We start from the raw sequence: 19,587 nt of genomic DNA, 5'->3' as shown, positions 1-19,587 counted from the left end.
ATCCTAGAGGAGTGCTGGAGGGTTCATGTGTAAGCTACAGAGAATCAGGCTGTGGGGGAAGCCAGAGATTTAATTAGTCTGCCCCATTTTGTCATTTATTCAACATTCATTTCAGTGTCTGCTCAAGTGTGTTTATTTACCATAACTATAGTTGCAATATTCCAGTACCAGTAATAGACTGCACATGGAATGCTAGAGGTTTATAGTGTTACAGTACACACTGAAATCATAGTTATTATTATCCTAAAAGGGTTCGGTATTGTGATAACACTGTGAGGTAGGTATTATTATCCACTTTCACAGATAAGAGATCTAAAAGAGAGCCTAAGTGACTTGCCAGGCACACAAAACTGGTAAATGGTGCAGGTGGGATTCAGACTCTTGACATTCTGGATTCAGAATCCATCCTCTTCACCTTGCGGCATGGCTGCTTCTGTGAGGACATGTGTATCTGGAGAAGGGCACTGTTCTTTTCACACGTCTTGCAGAACTCCTAATTCTTTTTGCAGGGGAGCCCGCTGGGGTCCCAAGTATTGTCTACCTGCATGTTCTATGCACCTTCCTTCCTATGGTTCCTACAGCCCCTCTGAAAGCCCCCAATGCTTCGCTTTGCAGATCCCTCTCTTCTGCAGACAAATTTTCTTGCTTTGTGTAATGGTAGAGAAGGTTCCACTGCTTCAGAGCAGTTGAAAAATCACTGATGTAGTCCTACCTTTTGGTTTACAGACGAGCCCTAAAGGAGGGAAGTGACTTCCCAAAGCAGCCCTACTTGTTAGTTGTGGATAGATTTAACTCCAGTGACTTTCAGTCTGGCTTTCTTCTTTTCGGAGCAACAAAGGAGGTCTGAATTCTGATATTCTCATAAAGTTACCATAGCTACTTTTAGAGTCCTGGGGCTCTTGCTATCAATAATTTGTTTGGAAATAAATTGCTTTTGGGGACTTAGATTGACCTAATTTACTCTGTAGATTGGACTCGGTGAATTCCAAATCGCTGCTGATGGGACCTGTTTCCCTCACTATGAGGCCTGAACTGTGTGAAAAGAACCTGCCACAGGCACAGCAGAGCGTAGGAAGATGTTAGAGCATCTTCTTTGGTCACTGACTGGAGGGGACAAGGGCAGCATCTATATATACGGAACATTGTTATAGTCTAATCTTTGGTTTCTAGCAGTTTATCTAGAAGGCTGTCTTTTATTTTGGGCAGGACCTGGAGTGTGAGAGTATTTGTGACCTTGTAGTCACCATTTTCAGTTTATCATTTGATAAGACACCACACTCAACTGTACGGTTGACCTTTGGGAAGCAAGAAAATAACCTGATTCTGATCAAGTTGGAGACAGCCTACTTGTGAGAATGCCCAAGTGCTGGTAGTGCTTCATGGCGGGGGTGTTTTGGAATGGGGAGGGAAATGCCAGTCTGATCTTGGTCTCTACCTGCTCCAGTCCATTTGTGGTCCAGTGTCAGGCATGTGCTACACTGAACAAGGCTGGTACTTGCCTTCCCCAGTGCGCAAGCTGTAGAAGAGCTCCTGGTGGCAGAGCCAGGGCGTGTTGAAGGCGTTCATTGTCCTTAAGGAGTGATCTTGTGATTTGCTTCTTGGAGCTCTTCTGTCTATAGACAAAGAGAAGAAGAAGTACAAAGTGGGATGCTGGGAAGAAAAAGCTGACGCCCCTTCCTGGATGAACTTTCTTCCTTCCAGGATCCATCATCATCCACACTGATGAGGCAAGCTCTGAAGTCTTGTACCCCAACTACCAGAACTGCTGGGGCTTGAGGCAGAGAACCAGGTAACTGCCCTGAGGCTCTCAGTCACCAGGGGAAACAGCCTCTTCCCACCTCTACTGGCAAACTGCCTGCACGGGGACCCTGCCCAGGCTTGCCCCTGGTAGATAAGGGATGTGGGGCAGAATTGCACTCAGATTTGACTTTAGCTGTCTGGGAAGTAGAGGAGCTCTTGCTCATGCTGGTGGGCTCTTAATGAAGCTACAGGAAGCCTGGGTAAAGCCACTCTGATGGAGAGATGACAGCACAGCCATGAATGGGGCTGTGCCTTTCAAAGCATTATCCTGACAACTCTGAGCTCTGGAGTGGGGCAGAGGAGGAAACTGACAGGTAAAATAAAAGATGACTGAGCTAGTCATCCACTTGCAAATCCAGGTGTGCAAACATGGGAAGACACCACCTTCCCTTCCCTTACCAACATGCTGCTGTGTAAGGTGGATTGGTTTGGGCTGAGCAGTTTTCAGTCCTTAGATCTTTATGGGCTGTACTAAGACTATATCATATATGTTCCACAGAAGAAAAGAATGTTGTTTTAAGATAGATCTGGGCTTTGTGTTGTTTCTGGTATAATAAATAGAAGTACTAGAGTGGATTCAGAAAATCTAGCCTTTTATGCTAGCCCTGGTTCTTGTTAACTTACTTTTACAAGTCGTTTGACATTATGAGCCTCACCTTACTCATCTTTAAAATGAGAATAGTACACCTAATGCCACTGGGCTGTGAAAGCTAAATGAAATCTCAGGTGTTGAACGAAACCCAGTGCCAGCTGTCGATCATCGTATTATATAAGGGATTGTTTTTATTTTTTGGCAGGGGCCGGAAGGAGGCTGCTGCTTTGCAGCCAGGGATCTCAGAGGATTTGAAGAAGGTGAGAGAAGGGATGGGCACTGACAGAAGTGAGGAAGTGGACTTCCTCGTTCTCCTAGACAATGTGGCTGCCGAGCAGGTGAGTGGTCTGTTTCCCGGGGCCCTAGGCTGGGGGCTGTGGGTGGGCACTTGGCTGGGCTGGCTCCCAACAGAGAACTGGGTGGGGCCCACTGGTTTGCAGACAGATGTGACAGGACTTGCAGATGGGATGGGCGTGGGCACTGAGGGACACAGAGCAGTCAAGCAGGGGTAGGAACCATCAGGGAGGACGCAGCATTCAGGAACATAGATATTTAACTCTAGATCTGTTTCTTTTTTTGGTACGGGAGATCAAACTGGGGACCTTGGGCTTGCATGGCAGGCGGCGGAACCACTGAGCTAAATCCTTGGCCCTTAGATCTGTTTCTTGACGCATGATCCTTAGAATACTGAGGTGTGAGTGTGTATTTGTCATAGAGCAGTCTGGGAATGGGGTGGATGGGTAGTGAGCATTATGATAGGGAAAGAATAGTAAATCTTTACGTGTAAAATTTAATTTAGCATATTTTATGTTCTGAATATTTTTGAATTCCTATTACATCCTTTTTTGGAGGGTCAATATGCATATCGGCATATTGGAAAATTTTGAGATACCTATAAAAAAATTTGGCTAAATCTTATAACTGTTTTCCTCAGACTAATTGAGCCATAGTCTTTTCTTATGCAATCAATATATACAAATTACACAATGAGAAATATTTCTCTAGATTCAAAAGCTGAGGCAATATAAGATCCTCTTTTCTTCTCTTATTAAAATGACAGCATGCCCAAAAGGCATAAATGTACCTTATGTGTATGTGTAACTAGGTTTAAATTAAAAGGCAAGAGTTCATATAAGGTATCTGCATGCACTTTTTTTTTTTTCTGGAACTAGAGATCGAACTCAAGAGCTTATACTTGTGAGGCAGGAGCCGTGCCACTGAGCTAAATCCCCAGCCCTTCTGTATGCACTTTTAAAAATTCACTGTAGGAAAAATGAAAGTCAAGTAGAGATCCATGAATTCCTTGCCTTGTATTTTACCTTTTTTTTTTAAGTTAAAAAATACAATTTTGGGGACTAGGGGTGTGATTCAGTGGTAGAGTAGTTGCCTGGCATGTAAGAGGCCCTGGATTCAATTCCAGCACAGGAAAAAAAAATTAAATTTTGAAGCAGATGGGAGCAGCAGAAAGGGCAGAAAAAGAATTCTTTAAACTCTGGGCTTTCAGAAATCAAGGAATACATAGCTTCAGAAGGGTGTTGGGAACACAGTTTCTGCACTGAGTGGGCCCTCCCTGGAGGAAGAGCCCCAGGGAGGCTCCATGGAAGCCGGTCAGCTGCCAGGTGAGAAGCGTTTCTTTCTAGTGCTGCCTGTGGTCCTTTCAGGTACACAATCTCCCCAGCTGCCCCATGCTGAAGAGATTCGCACAGGTGATTGAACAGAGGGCTGTGGACACCGCCTTGTGCATCTTGCAGCAGGAAGACAGGTGAGGGACCCTTTAGCTGCTGGCACCACATCATGCGTGCTTAGACCCCCAGGTGTGTGGGAATAAAGGGTTCATCAAGTTCTCTCACACCTGCCATCTGGCATCACTGTGAAGAGACTGAAGTGACCCCACACTGCAGATCCTGGTCCTTCTACTTCTGAGTTGAGGCTGGTGACGTAGTGCTTTCATTTCCTGTTACATAGAACTAGGATCCACCACCTTGCTGAGTGTCTTTTAATCACTCACTCTTTCCTTTTGCTTTAACGTTCAAAGGATTTAGGTACGGGAGCTGTAGGAAGAATAATTATTTCTCACTATTTATCATATCATATCACAATTTGTGAATCAGTTTCACATTCTCACTGTGCAGTAGGTGACATTGTCCTTGGCTTTGAAGATGAAGAAAGTAGGGCGGAGAGAGATTGACTACCTTGCCTGGGCTCAGCTCACGGATGGTAGAGCCAGAACTTGGACCCAGATCCCCGGACAGCAGTCCTGTGTTTGCTTAGTCTTTCTGGTGCTAAGATTCTGTTTCTAGAGGTCCTGTTTCCTGACTAACAAAAAGGACGGGTTTTCTTTTACCAGATTTCAGAAGCTGCTTTTTCTCTGATGGATAATTTAATTCAGCTTGCACTCACAATAGGTGAGTTGGTAGAGGGGAGAGATGAGAAGAACAGTTCTGGGAAAGGCAGAGTATGTTTGTTGAGGGGAATATCTCACATTTCAAGAATTTGTACCATCTGTTAGCTTAGAGCGAGAGCCCCTGACTGTATGGACTCAGCGGCAGCATGTCCCTCTGTGTACTGGCCTTGGGCCCAGTAAGCTCCAGCCAAGCCATTCAGCTTCCTACCACTCCCTAGAACCTGCCAGCTTCCCTGTAACACAGCCCCACCAGACCCAAACTGGCACTTGCTGCCCTTCCTCTCACCGGTTCTCACACGCACATTCAATAAATACGTTCGGTTTTACTGGTCATGTCATATCTGCTGCATCTATTCATCTCTGCCCATGTAATAAGCAGCTATAGACAACATGCCAACACATGGGTGTGGTGTTCTAATGAAACTTAACTTACACAAACAGGCAGGCAGGTCAGATTTGGCCATGCCATAGTTTGCCTTCTCCCGATCTGTTGTCTTTTCCATTCCAGTTAGCCTGCCTTCATAAAATGAGTGTCTCTTCAAAGACAAATGGATACAAGCTCACAGTCTAGCTTGGCTTGAGCTGCATAGATTCTTCTGGAAGGCATATGTCACATATAGTGTTGGTTGTCTACTCTTTATCCATTGCTTCGACATTCCTTGCCATAAAGATGGCAGTTTACCCAGTTACCATGTGTAAAAGATTAGTTGAAGCCAGTCACAACCACCTTGTTCCTTTTTTTTTTTGGTACTGGGGATGGAACTCAGGACCTTGAACCTGCCAGATGGCGCTGAGCTAAATCCCTGGCCTCACTTGTTCTCTTTTGTTAATGATTGGGTTTAGGGAATTCTAGGAGAGGTGTTGTTTTGAGGTATTTTTCCTCTTTGATAAAAAGTGAGAGGAACACAACAACCACTCCTTTCTGCCACTTGCCAGCCTCACTTTTCCTGCTTTGTTTACCTGTACAAGAGGATATGTTTTGAGTTACAGTAGTCACCTTGTTATTGTGAAGTGACAGGCCTGAGAATGTAAGTAGTGGAGCCACAGAGCCAGCCCTGGGACACTATTGCTGAACTTCTTATTAAGTAGAATAAATAAGACAAATAAATATCTTGGGCCAGGGATTTAGCTCAGTGCTTCTGCCTGCCTTGCAAGCACAACATCTTGAGTTCGATTCCTGCTATTAAAAAGAAAAAAAAGAAATATGTTTATGACCTAAATCTCAAAAGTAGGAGTGCTGGCACATGGGAAATGTAATTTAGGATGTTATTCCTTCTAACTGCTCTTTTGGAATTTCTGGAAATCATCACCCCCATCCTTCTCATCTTTGTCTTTCTATTCCTTGAGGCTTGGTTCTTTATAATTTATCCCAGTTACCATCTGCCTGCTCCCTCAGCCCCTTCCATTTCATCTGTGTTCTTAGCAGGTCTGTATCCTGGAGCTTTTGTAGTTGGAAGTCTGTGTTCACAGTCAGCCCTCAAATTAATCTTTCTCCTTCCTGCCCTTGGCTGTCCCTTCTACAGTCTTTTTTCAGCTCCGTCTGATTGGCCTTTTGAGGTCCTGTGGAGCAGAACCAGTCTATATCGCCTGAGTGCTGAGCACCTACTGGACTCTTAAAGGCTGTTCACTTTTCACAGGGAAGGTCTGCAGATGGCAGTTGGCCCATTCCTACACGTCCTGGAGAACAACCTACTGAAGGCTGCAGACCCTGCCCCTCCACCCAACAAGACCAGGTACCTGGCTCAGCAGCTCTTCTTTGTGCAGAGGACAGCACTGGGGGCCTCTGGCTTCAGGGAGGGAAACCTCTTGGCGGTAGGGGGAGGCAAGAACCAGGCTGTCAGTGACTGCAAGTAGATATTTAAGAGGCCACACGTCCCAAAGAGATTTACACCCTTTTTACCTTTGTTTTTGCTTGCAGCTCTTGTGCCATGTTTTGAAAATGTTATTTTAGCCAAAAAGAACCCTAAACTTCTTTTTACATAATTGCTTAATAGATTAAACACCTTCACTCAGGGTATAGAAAGCATGTGTATTATTTTCCCATCACTGAGACACCCACAGTTTAAATGAGGGGAATTTAATTTGGCTTATAGTTTCAAGGGGATTCAGTCCATGGTTGGCTCCAAGGCAGAAACAATCATGGCAGAAGGGTGTAGCAGAGCAAAGATGCTTGGTTCATGGCGGCAGAGAAGCAGACCAGGGGAGCAGTCGAAGAAGAAAGGGACAGGGACCAGATCCAGATATAGACCTCAAGGCCACTCCTCCATGATGTGCCCAGACACACCCAAAAGTGTGGTCTACCAATCTCTTGGACGGATCTCCAGGCTAATCCAGTTGGCACTGTCAAGAGTAATTATCACAGTGTGATATCCATAAAGCATTTTTTCAAATGTTGGAAATGTCTCATGAGCTTCCATTGCCACTTTTTGGGGGATAGGGGGGATATGGGGGGTTGAACTCGGGGTCTTCACCCTGAGCTGTATCTCCAGCCCTTTTCATTTTTGAGACAGGGTCTCACTAAGTGGCTAAGTTGCCTAGGCTGGGCTTATTACCACTTTTGTACAGCCTGGAACCCCAGGTTAGGGCTATGGATTTGAGATGTTTGTGTTCTAGGTACTTGCTAAGGAAAGTGTGGTCTTAAAAAACAGCTTCTCTGTCATCCAAGAACAGGCTGAATTCCCGTGTCCCCACATGACCTACTGAAGCATATTCCCCAGGTGATTTGTCTTCATTCTAAATTGCAGAAACATTGCTATAGGCTCCCTTCTTGAGAAAGAGAAATTATTTGTAGCTAGCAACTCACGAACATGGGACCCTAAGCTGAAACAGAAATATTCAGGAATTTTGGGCCAAGATTTATAATAGCAAATTACATGAATGCCCTTTTCTATCATTTATAATACCTGCAGTTTCTCTGATGCCTATGTTTCTTGCCTTCTTTTGCCACCTCGCCACCCTGTATCTGAAGAATGCTGCAGAACCCAATGCTAGTCTTTGAGGGTGGGCATCAGTAAATAAAAGCCTTGATCCTTCCCCAGAGATAAATATTGGCACCAGATAAATAGGATTAAAATGGCACCTTTATTTTTGATTAGAGCCATTTTGAGAATGCGTTGAGGGCTACACGGGCTTATTAATATTCCTTTGAACTGAATTTAACTCTCCAAAACTGCAGGCTTCCAAAACAGCAGAGCTTGCCTCACTAAACATGACATGGCTGAGAGTGGGAAGGGCATTTGCTACAGGGTAGCAGGATCCAAAGGAGGGCTGGGTAGGGCCTAAGCCACACGTTGCTTCCATGAAACTCCCAGGAGGAGTGGGTGGATGGAAAGGAGAGATGCTCCAGTGGGACCCTCCCCAGGGAAACATGAGTGAGGTAGGGATAAGGGTTCTCCCCGTTACCTGTTTCAAAGGAGTTTCAGACCAGGCTCGGCTGATTTCTAGAAACCAACTGGTTTCTGAAGGAAGTGTTGTCAGTTATTCACAGGACACAGGCAATGTTCTGGCCTCCAGAGACCTGAGAAAAGCATTGTGGACAGCTGTTTGTTTCTTGCAGAAAGCTGTACCTCTATGCGGCTCATGATGTGACCCTCATGCCTCTCTTAATGGTTCTGGGGACTTTTGACCACAAATGGCCTCCATTTGCTGCTGACCTCACCATAGAACTCTACCAGCACCAGGAATCTAAGGAGTGGTTTGTGCAGCTCTATTACCATGGGGAGGTAAGACCTCTGAGTTGGGCAAGGTGGGTGGCTGGGCACCCTTCCCCAACGCTGCCCACCTGGTTCATCTCCCTCCCTCCGTGGGCCCCGGGAGTTTCCACTGGTACCACCAGGTCCTTGGAGTCCTGTAGCGTGACTCACAGCTGTGGCCTAGAACTAGAGCAGAACTTGGCAAGTGATAGAAAGTGGGACTTGGACCTTATCCCAGTTCTGTTACAGACTCCTAGAAGCAGGGCCACCACCCTCCTGCCCTTCTCTTGAGTATCTCTGCCAAGATGTAACATCCTCATTGTGAGGCCTGTTTTGAAAATTAAAAATGATCTCTTTGGGACGTGATGTGTGTTGTCAGCACCCTTGGTGTCTTAGCTGCTTGATCCTTATTAATCTGCAGGGAGGAGGTCCATGCATTTACCTGGGATGAGACCTTTAGCTCTCCCAGCTTGAGGATATATCTTCATCCCAAGTCAATTCAACAAACATTTCTTGAGTGCCTTTTATAAGCAGGTTGTGTGCTTTGTGTTCTGGAAATGGACTGAGTAGTGGGGCCTTCCTGGGTGTTATATTCATACACTCACATACTGTTCGAGTCAGAGCCTCTCAGGCTGCTGGGCTCAGCAGAAGACAGCAGAAGGATGAGCTCCTCAGTGGACCTGCTGAGTTATGTCCTCTTCCGCAGGAGCAGCTGCCAAGAGGTTGCCCTGACAAACTTTGTCCACTGGAGAAATTCTTGAACACCGTATCACTTTACTCCTTGAGCCCAGAGAAATACCACATGCTCTGCTCCCAAGCACAGGAACTGGAACTTGGAAATGAAGAGTGATTGATTCACACAAATAACTTGATTTTGACATACAAGCCTTTATACCATGCCTCGAGCTTTGACTGTTTGGGGACGGGGCAGGAGTTAAAGTATGCTAATATAAGGTAAGGATATTTCCATCCTGTAGGTATAGTAAATTCTCTTTCTGAAAGAGAAAAGGTGTAATGTTGAAACTCAGGGAATTTTTCTCTGTTTTTTAGCTTGATTTCTAAGGTCAGACTATATGTATGTGACTTGGGCTGGGGTATTACGACTTTCTACAGTTGTGTTTAGGACTTCAGTTCTTTCTTAATTTAACATTTATTGAGCCCCCTACTAACTAGTGGTTATTATAAAGGTGAAAAGGTTCTGCCTTCAAGTTATTTCAATCTAGTAGGAGAGGCAGTGTCTTAGTTACTTTTCTCTCATTGCTGAGACAAAATGCCTGACACCTAATGTTAATGAAAAGGTTTATTTGGCTCACAGTTTCTACAGGTTTCAGTCTATAGTTGGCTGGCTCTGAAGCAGGGGGACATCACAGAGGAGAAACAGTTCATGGTAGGCAGAAGGTAGCAAAGCAACAAGGGACAACCACAGCTCTTTCTATCTCTTATATCTTATCCAGACTGCTTAGGGCAGGTAGCACTCACACTCTTAATCCTAGTGCCCTTGATCCTAGATTGCACCATGAATCAATCCCAGCATCACACACTCTAGATCCAGCCACCCCTGAAAAAGCCCCACTTATGACCTCATGAGGCTCTGGGGAGACATCTAGACACAAACCATAACATTCTTTCCCTGGCCACCCAAAGACTCATGCACATCCCTGTATGTAAAGGCATTTAGTCCATCTCCAAGAGTTGCCAAAGTCCTGGAAGTTTCAGCATTGCTGAAAAATCTAGGTCCAAAGTCTCCTGAGATTTAAGGCAGACTCTTAGCTGCAAGCCCCTGTACAAATGAAAAGAAAGTTAAACACTTCCAACATTCAGTGACACAAGATAGACATTTCTATTCCTAAAGTTACAAACAGGCAGCTAGCAAGGAATGGGACCAAAGCAAGACCAGAATGCAGCAGGGCAAACAGTAAGGCCACAGTTCCACTTCCAGCATCTTCAGCAATCTGTGGCAAGTTGTGAACTCCAAAGGGCTTGGGTGACTCTACCCGTATGGCACTGCCAGTGGTTGTAGCTCCTTTGGCTTCTCTGTGGGGCTGGCTCTGCTCCCTCTTTGCAGTTTTCTTCAGATGATCCACTTTCCTGGCTTCAAACTTCTGGGGTCTCCACTGTACCTTCGGCTTCACAGCTTCACACACTGCTTTCTCAGGGGCACACTGCCTGGCTTCCCAGGCCTTCTGAAATCTGGGTGGAAGCCTTCCTGACCCCACAACTCTTGCATTCTGCATGTGCCTAAAATCAGTACCACATGGATGATGCCAAGGTCTGCTGCCAGCTGGAGCAGTAGCCAGGCTTCCTTCTCTCTTGGCTTTAGGGGTCCAGTGCCTATGAACCAAATCCTGACTTCCTACGCTGCCACCATTCTGGAACATGGTGCTCTGGGGCTCTCTTCCCAAAGCAAAGTCTTTCACTTTTGCAATTTTGAGGCTATGAACTTACTGGGGTCTCCACTGTACCTTTGGCTTCACTCTCACAGCTTCACACTGGTCCCAAACCTGTTTCTCCTACAGGCAGGCTTCCCTACCTGAATGGAAGATATTTTCATCGTCCACCCAGTTGCGTTTTAAACCAGGAATTTGCCCTTATTTCCTTTAGCTCACATTTTCCTATGTCTGATAAGTTAAGTACCACAAGTTTGTTTCCTGAATTTAGTCAGATTTGTCCATCCTCAATCACACTGCTGTTTGCTATATTTATTTCATTAAGAGAGTAAAAGCAATCAGAGGAAAATGTCCATATCCCTACTACTACCACTGTCAAATCTGCTAACCTACTTACATCGGTGCCTATGAGGCCGGCCTGCCTGCCTGCCTGCCTGCCTGCCTGCCTGCCTTCTTTCTGAATGAACTACCTCTGTTATCCAAGGCCCAGCTCCAGGTCGGCCTTGACTCCTATAATTTCCATTTTTCTATATTGCCATTTTTCTTTTCCTATCAGTTATTCCCATTAACATACAAATATGATATAAAATCACCTGTTTTAAATTTTTTTCTCTCCATCTCGAACATTGCACTTGTCTTTTTCCCTTTACAGCAAAATGCAAAAGAATTTCCATCTCTGATTCTTCCTTTCCCATTCTCTCTTGAGCCAGCTATGATTAGGTATTCACCTCTGCCACTCCCTGAAAACAGCCCTGGTCAAAATCATCAATGACCTTTCTGTGGTAAGTTCAGGAGTCAATTTTCAATCTTCCTACTCAGCTTCTCATCAGCATTCTTGGAATGTTTTCTTCATTTTGCTTCTGTCAAGTCAAAAACGCTCTTGGTTTTCCTCCAGTTTCTCAACTTCTTTGTTTTTGCAGAATGTACCTTTGTCTAATCTCTTAAGAATTGGAGTGTTCCTTGGTTTAGTCCTTTTTTCTACCTTTTCTACACTCCCAGGGTGATCTCAAGCAGTGCCATAGTTTTAAATACTATTTATGCAGTATCTCCTAAATTTATACCTTCAACCTCAACCTTTCCCTTTGAATTCCAGTCTCGTTTCTAACTAATCACTGCCCACAATAAACTGTTGTTTCTCATGCCTTTCAAACCTACTCCTTTCACAGGCCTCCTCATCAAGGTAAATGGTATCAAGTTGCGTGGGACAAGAACTTTGGGTTTACCCTTGAGTCTTTTCTTGCTCTAATGTTTTTCTTCTAACACATGAGTAAATCCTGTTGTATCTCTCTTCAAACTATACCCAGAACTGACTGTTTCTCACTTTCATTGCTACTGTCTGAGTTCCAGCATCCTCTCTCACTTAGATTATTACAAAGGAAAAGCCTCTCATCTACTCTCCCTGTTTCTGTCCTTATTTTCTTCACCAATCTGTTCACAACCCAGGTGTTGCTTTTAAAACAGTATGATCATATCATTTTCCTGCTCCAAATTCTCCACTGGTTTCCCATGTCAAAGTAAGGACCAATCATCCTAATGGACCTTCAGGAACTAGAACATCCTGCTTGCACTCCCATTATACTAGCCTCCTAACTAATTCGGTTTTTTCTTAATAGAAACTTTAGTTTTATTTTTAATTGATAAAACATATATATGTATATATATAATTTTTTAAGGGACAAAATTTGATGTATGTATACAATATAGAATGAGTAAATCAAGGTAATTAACATATCATTGCCTCACCTACTTTCTTTTTTTGAGGTGAGAATTAAAATCTACTCTTAGGAGTATACAGCTGCCATGGTTGAAATGCCTTTTCCCCTCCAGGTTTCATGTGGAAACTTAGTCCCCAGTGGAACAGTGTTGGGGAGTGGGGCCTCACGGCAGGTGTGTAGCTCATGAGGCTCCACCCTCACGAATGAATTAACACCACTATTAAAAAGGCTTACAGGAGTGGGCTGTCTCTCTTGCTCTTCTGCCATGTGCTGATGAAAGGTTCCTTTTCCAGATGATGCACAAGAAGGCACCATCTTGAAAGCAGAAAGCCCGAGCTCTAACCTGCTTGCATCTTGTTCTTGGATTTCCCATTCTCTGGAACTCCGAGAGAATAAATTTCTTTTCTTTTTAAATTACCTAGCCTGTAACAATCTGTTATAACTGCACAAAACAGAGTAAGACAACAGTACCTTATTAATTATGGTCACTGTGCTGTGCAATAGATCATTTAAACTTATTCCTCTTATCTAATCTAAGCCTTGTATTCTTGAACCGACATCTCTCTTTCCACATCCTGCCACCCCTTTCTTACCATTCTTAAAGACAGAGTATGCCAGGTGACCCTGGGCCATGTCCTCACGTCAGCATCTTTACACGACCTGCTTCCTCTGGCTGGATTGCTCCCCTAGACGTCTGTGTAGATAACTCCCACTCTTCATTCAGATCTCAGCCTTTTGCCATGTCAAAGACCGCCCCCCAGTATTATCCTATGCAGATTATCTCAGAGCCTTCTGCTCCCCCTACCTCTAATATTAGTTATACTCTGTCACTTTGTGTTATGGGCTCCATTATGTCCTCTAAAAATGTGTGTGTTGAAGTCTAACAACTAATACTTTCTTTTTTTTGGTACCGGGGATCGAACTCGGGACCTTGTGCTTACAAACCGCTGAGCTAAATCCCCTAATATTTTAGCAGTCATTAAGGTAAGTGAAGGGCCGGGGATTTAGTTCAGTGGTTCTGCCGCCTGCCTCGAAAGCACAAGGTCCTGAGTTCGATCCCCTGTACCAAAAACAAAAAATGGTAAATGAGGTCCTGTGGGTGGGGCCTAATCTGGTATGACTCGTATCCTTTTAAGAAGAGGAAACTAAGAGGGAAGACCCTATGGAAACTCTGAGAGAAGACGGCCCACTCACTACAAGCCGAGGAGAGGCCTCAGAAGAAACCAACCATACTAACCTGATGTTGTGGCACTTCTGCCTTCCAGTGCTACAAAGAAAGAAGTTTCTGTTTTCCAAGCCACTCAGCCTGTGGTGCTTTGTTATGGCATCCCTGGAAAACAAGTACTGTCTTGTTTCACTGGGTCTTGACTTTTTTCCAGTGACATTTATTGGTGCTCGAGACCACATATCTGTGTGGTTATTTGCTTAGCTCCTTGCCTAGAATGACAGCTCCATGAAGGCAGACTTCTCCTTCTTTCATGTGTCCCCAGCAAAATGCCTAACATGCTAAGGCTCAAACAGTTGAGTGCTTAGAGTGACACGTCTTTGTCCCTGCTCTCCTAGGTCTGTGCTCACCCTCCTGGGTCACTGCTGTGGCTTCCTAAACCCTCTTTCCGTGCTTCTCACTACCCTCTGAGACCTGGGCTCTTCTCGCCTCTCCAGCTTCATCCTTCATTCACCTCTGGGCCAGACCAAACTTTTCAGAAAAGCAAGCTCCACTTCTCTGGTCTCTATTTCGTGGCACATATATTCCATCCCTTTGCTCTAGCAAATTGAATCCAGGAAAGGAAGACACCCAGGGAGGCAGGAGGGAGTGTACAACTCTTTTATTATGTCGATGGACCTGACTAGGATCGCTCCCAAAGAAGTCAGGCCCAGAATATTGGCGGGCCGGCAGTTTTATAGGATTGCAGGCAGGAGGTACGGAAGCAGAAGCAGAGCAGTGGAGGGGGCAGAGTGGAGTCCTAGCAGGACTTTCTGAGTTCGTTATGCTCTTGTGGTGACAAATTACAGAAGTTGTCATGGCTACTCAGGTACATTCTACAAAGAGCATAGTTACCTAGTTAACCCATAGTTGCTTAATAATACAGTTAACTCATAGTTGTCCAATTTAGTTATTTTTGTTAGAACTATATCTATCTGCCTAAAAATTCCGTTTCACCCTGATCCCAGACACGCATTCTCTTTGCCTGTCCATCTCTGCTAATCTGTAGACCTCCCCTATTTCTGCTTGCTCTTGAAGGGGCAGTGTAGATCTGAAGTACAGGGCTGGGTACAAAGTAGACCCCACCACATAGGTACTGAATGAATAAATGAATTCTGAACTCCAAGATTTTCCTTTCTGTGGGCCTGAAGGTGGCTTCTGCCCCTTCGCCCCTTTCCTAAATTCACCACTAGGAGGAGGCCTGGGGTAAAGGAAAACCCCAAGGGTTTTACTGGGTTCAGATTCTGACCTGCATTTGTTTCTTGTGACCCTTGAATGGGTGTTTCTAGGATAACTCGTGTCAAATGGGGATAGTTATATTACTGAGAAAACATAAAGCCCTTCAGTTCTTTTTTCTCCTTTTCCTGTGTCTCCCTGCCTCCCTCTGCATTCTTGTGGCAGTTTTCCTCAACTGGAATGCACCTTTCACCTACTCTCTCTGCAGATGGTGAGTCCTCTCACCAGCCCTTCCTTGGGCAGTGTGCTCATGTGAACAAGGGATTTAGTCAGTTGTACGACTGTGGGAAAATCATTTAACTTTGATGACATATTTTCCCCACTAAAATGATGCTAACATTTGCCCACCTGATAGTTCAACCTTAGACTGAAAGGGGAAAGGTGGAGTGAGAAGCACTTCATGAACTTCTAACCTACCTCGGCCTTAACTCCTTTGTCTAAGAAGTCTTAAGAGTGATGTTAAGGTTAAAAAAATTTTTAGAGGGGAGTCTCACTCTTGGATGGCCAAGTAAAGGGCCTGCCAGGTTGAAGAAGGGTCACTCTTCACCCACAGAGCCGGGCTTGATTGGGTAGGATTAACTTGATCTGGGGTTCACCTGAGGGATCTTCCCAAGGGTTCCTGGCCCACTTACAGAGCTCTTGGCTCTGGCAGTGGGGGGGATGAAATGATTGTCATTGGACAAGACCAGTCACTGCTATATGCTGATTCCCTGGTAAGAGTTTCTCCCGGTTAGTTAAAAAGGACAAGTTAAAAAGGCAAGAGGATGGAAACCCTGAAGGGCCCACCTGGAGACAGGGAGGGAGCAAGGTCGTTCCCCCCTCCCCCAGTCCTCAGAGCACTGGACCAGGCATGCCACCTGTTTGTAGTCACTGAGAAACTCAAGTCTTTCTAAGTGGGCCCTGGTGCCCCTTGTCCTCAGCTGGAATCTTCTAGGACACTGGCCACCTACCTGCAAAGGATGCTGGGAGAAGTTTAATACATGCCAGGAAAGTATCATTCTTCAGTTTTGGGGCTAGAGCACTGTATGAGCCCCGTCAGCCGGTGGGAAATTCTCCAGGAAGCCCACTGTGTGCTCTGTTCAAGCTCTGCCCTCTAGTGGCCAAAGGACCTTGATATTTTAACCTTCCCAGCCTTTGCAAACCTGGTCCCTGTCTAAGCCTGGCTGCAGAGAGCTGAGAAAACATGTTCCCCAGTTCAAAACAAAACAGACAACCCTGGTCTCATTTGTCCTTTCTCTCCACTTGGTCTATGAAATGTATCTTTCCCTGAAGAAATAGGGAAGGAGAAATGATAACCATTTCTGAAAAGAAGGTCCATCCTAATGCCTGAGAACTAATCGTGAAGTCGTGAGCTCAGAGTTCAAGTCCTACCTCTATATGTATTATCTGTGTGACTTTGGGGAAGTCCATAAACTTACTGTTAATCTCTGTAGGCCTAGGAGTGTAGCTCTGCTAAGACCATGTGCTTAGCATGCACAAGGCCAAGGAGTGAATCCCTAACACTGCCAAAATAACTAAAACATCTATAAATCTGCATTTATAAATGAGATTGTGATGTGTTATCTTCCCAACAGCATTGTAGGTTAGGTATGTGCATTAGCTTTCCCATTGCTGGAACACAATACCCACAATTTAAAGGAGAAGAATTTTAATTTAGGTTTCAGGGATTCAGTCCATGGTAAGCTGGCTCCAAGGCAAGACATCATGGTGGAAGGATGCGACAGAACAAAGCTGCTTAGTTCATGGTAGCCAGGAAGCAGAGCAGAACAGTGCCAGAGAGGAAGGGGCAGGGGACCATAATATAGGACCTGAGGTCATGGCTTCCATGACCCAGCCAGACAAAGCCAGGAGTGTGCCTTACTAATATGCTAGACATTCCTTAATCCAATGAAATTGACATTTCAGTTTAATGGTCACAGTATGGAAAGCACATCTTAAGATGAAAAATGTATACAGAAGTAAAGCACTGCTCATGTTATTGCCAGAGATGCCTCTTTGTGGCTCCTCTTGAGTATTCTTCAAGCAGCTGGTGGCAGCTGGTGCCCAGAGTTGGATGGCTTGCCCCTGAGTGGTCAGATCTTGGTGACTAAAGGTTCACGTGTTCTAGAGTTGCTTAAACCACACCAGGGTGGAGAAAGAGGCACCTACCTTGCTTAGAGTTGGGGCTAGTTATCCAAATTTTAGCTTTACTACTTTCCTGGGTCCTGTGACCTTGAGTAGCCCTCTTTTTTTTTCTTTTTTTTGGTACCGGGGATCAAACTCGGGTCTTTGCACTTGCAAGGCAGGCAGTGGAACCACTGAGCTAAATCCCCAGCTTGAGTAGCCCTCTTAGTATTTCAGTCTCTCTTTATTGTATGTGGAGGGTGATAATGCTGTCTCTGGTGGTGGGAAGAGGTGAGGTGGGTGGGTATTAAGTAAAATAAATTTATGGAAATGTCTGTGGCATGCTAGCTGCTCAGATGCAAATTTTGAATCTACATCCTCTTGAATTTGGAGCTTAAAAAAAAATGGAATTCAGCAGCTACTGTTTGCCCAGAAACCCAAGTCACTCCATGTGGTGTAGAGATTTATAGAGGAGGCAGGTAAGTGCTTTGAAATCAAAGGTATGACCCAGGTGAAGCAGTGAAGGAGGTACGCTTGAGGTTGGGCCAGTGTTGGTAGAGCTGTTTATATTGGTAGGAAAGCGGGGCATTTTTCTCTGAGGCAGATTTCTCACAGAGGAAAATCTGGATTCAAGGAAGATTGAAAGTCCCAAAGGTAAGGGAAAGATGTAAGGAAATGGCCTGCACTGAATCACTGCAAAGGACAGTATTCATCAGAGAATTAATTTGGAAGGAAATAGAGTGTGAAACAGCAAGGCCTTCGACTCTGGGCACCGTGGCCCTAGAAAGCCAGCCAGTGCTTCAGAGGCTTGCCAAGGCGCCCAGCCTGGGAGCCACCTCTGGAAAGCACCCAGGGATGCCCAGAGACCACAAATTGCTGAGCTTGGGAGGAACTGATTGAGTGTGTAATTAAGGGGAGGGTTGTATAACACTTGGTTAAGTAGAACTTGATGGGGTCAAACCAGCAGGGCTTCTGGGAGAGGAGAGCACAGTCCCTGGGGCTGTTAGCAACTGAAGCCAAATGCTTAAAGGTAGACAGAGCTTACCTGGGCCTTGTGGAGAGAAGGATAGAAGAGATGGGGAAGGAGAAAGGCAGAAGGAGGGTTGCTGCCTAGGTCAGAGTATCCCCAAATGCTCCATGCCCTAGTGGTTCAGTTCTAGGAGTAAGGTAACATTATGGAGCAATGGAGAAACCACTGGAAACTGAAAATGAGAGAGTATGACTTGGTCATGACCACATAGCAGAATGGAGATTTAATGGGTTCTGAACCGCAGTTGTGCATCCAGTGTGTTTTGCTGAATCACACTGGTAGTGAGGCCTGGAAGGGGACTGTTTAGAGTGTAGGATGGGTGTTCTTTGATCATGGTGTAATCTTTGGCAGTGTGTTTGTGGACAAGATGGATATGGGTAGGCTGGGTACTGAGGCAGTCAGGCATCTTCATGCAGCCAGTTATGAATCCCAAATCCCTAGTGTTTGATGCCTCACAAGACAGGCCTCCCGAGTACCTCTCAAGCCTCAGTCCCCTACCACACTCCCTCTTGCTCTCTGGGAAATTGGTTCTTTGTTATCATTCAGACCTCAGATTGAAGATCACTGACCCCAGGCACGGTGGTGCAAGCAACCCTGTAATCCCAGCACTCTGGGAGGCGGAGGCAGGGGAAGTGTAAGTTCGAGCCCAGCCTGGGCAACTGAGTGACTTAGTGAGACCCTGTCTTAGACACAGGCTAGGGATACAGCTCAGTGTGAAGGCCCTGGGTTCAATCCCTAGTACCACAAAAAGGAAAGAATAAGAAGGAGAGAGATTTCGCTCTCACACATGGCAATCCTTACCCAGGTGTGTATGCAAATGGTAATTTAGTGTATATTTTTACACAGACACAGTAGAAGTCCAGTGATGAAGCACGTAGGCGCAGATGCCAGACCCCTAGGCTGATGCTCATTCCTTTATGGTCTGTATGACCTTGAGCAAGTGACAACTTCTCTGTGCTTTAGTCCACTTAATCTATGAATTGGAAGTAATAACAGTATTTACTGAATAAGATTTTGTCAGGAATAAATAGAAACATTCAGAACAATGCTCATATATCGCACAGTAAATGCTAGTTATTATTTATTTTTTAAATTTGTTGCTATCCTCTCCCCCGCTCTGTAATAAGCAGGGACTGTGTTTGGTTTGTTTATTGCTCTTTGCCCTGATCACACTGCTGGCTGTATGTAGATCATGACCTGACACACTGTAGGGGCTCAGTACATGGTCACTGGATGATATGATGATTAATAATTAATTCAGCGCTCCATACCCAGGGCCTTCACAATGAGCTATATCCCCAGTCCTTTTTATTTTTTATTTTGAGGCAGAGTCTCACTAAGTTACCAAGTTGTCCAGGCTGGGGTCAAACTTGGGATTCTCCTGTCTCATCCTCCCAGAGCGCTGGGATTACAGGAGTGTCAAC

General features: G+C 45.1%; 1 protein-coding gene across 5 annotated transcripts in view; it reads left to right on the top strand.

The window, feature by feature from the left end:
• Acp6 (acid phosphatase 6, lysophosphatidic) overlaps positions 1–19,587 on the top strand; it is a 46,529-nt gene that overhangs the window by 9,829 nt on the left and 17,113 nt on the right. For 3 of the 5 annotated variants that reach the window (XR_205641.4, XR_001184063.3, XR_002398007.2), the window contains 6 exons: positions 1,702–1,789; positions 2,598–2,730; positions 4,054–4,154; positions 6,434–6,529; positions 8,353–8,518; positions 9,195–9,442. Coding sequence is in view for 2 of the 5 variants with exons in the window: in XM_004853894.3 (XP_004853951.1) it covers positions 1,702–1,789; positions 2,598–2,730; positions 4,054–4,154; positions 6,434–6,529; positions 8,353–8,518; positions 9,195–9,338 (728 nt within the window). In the remaining 3 variants the exon portion in view is untranslated. Of the gene's footprint in view, positions 1–1,701; positions 1,790–2,597; positions 2,731–4,053; positions 4,155–6,433; positions 6,530–8,352; positions 8,519–9,194; positions 9,654–19,587 lie in introns of those variants that run through there. The other 2 variants (XM_004853894.3, XM_021265802.2) reach the window with 2 other exon arrangements.

Source organism: Heterocephalus glaber, unplaced genomic scaffold, assembly GCF_053883595.1.
Source record: "Heterocephalus glaber isolate CG9 unplaced genomic scaffold, H.glaber_assembly_v1.0 deba00001442, whole genome shotgun sequence".
NCBI lineage: Eukaryota > Metazoa > Chordata > Mammalia > Rodentia > Bathyergidae > Heterocephalus > Heterocephalus glaber.
This window is presented reverse-complemented; position numbering and strand designations above follow the sequence as displayed.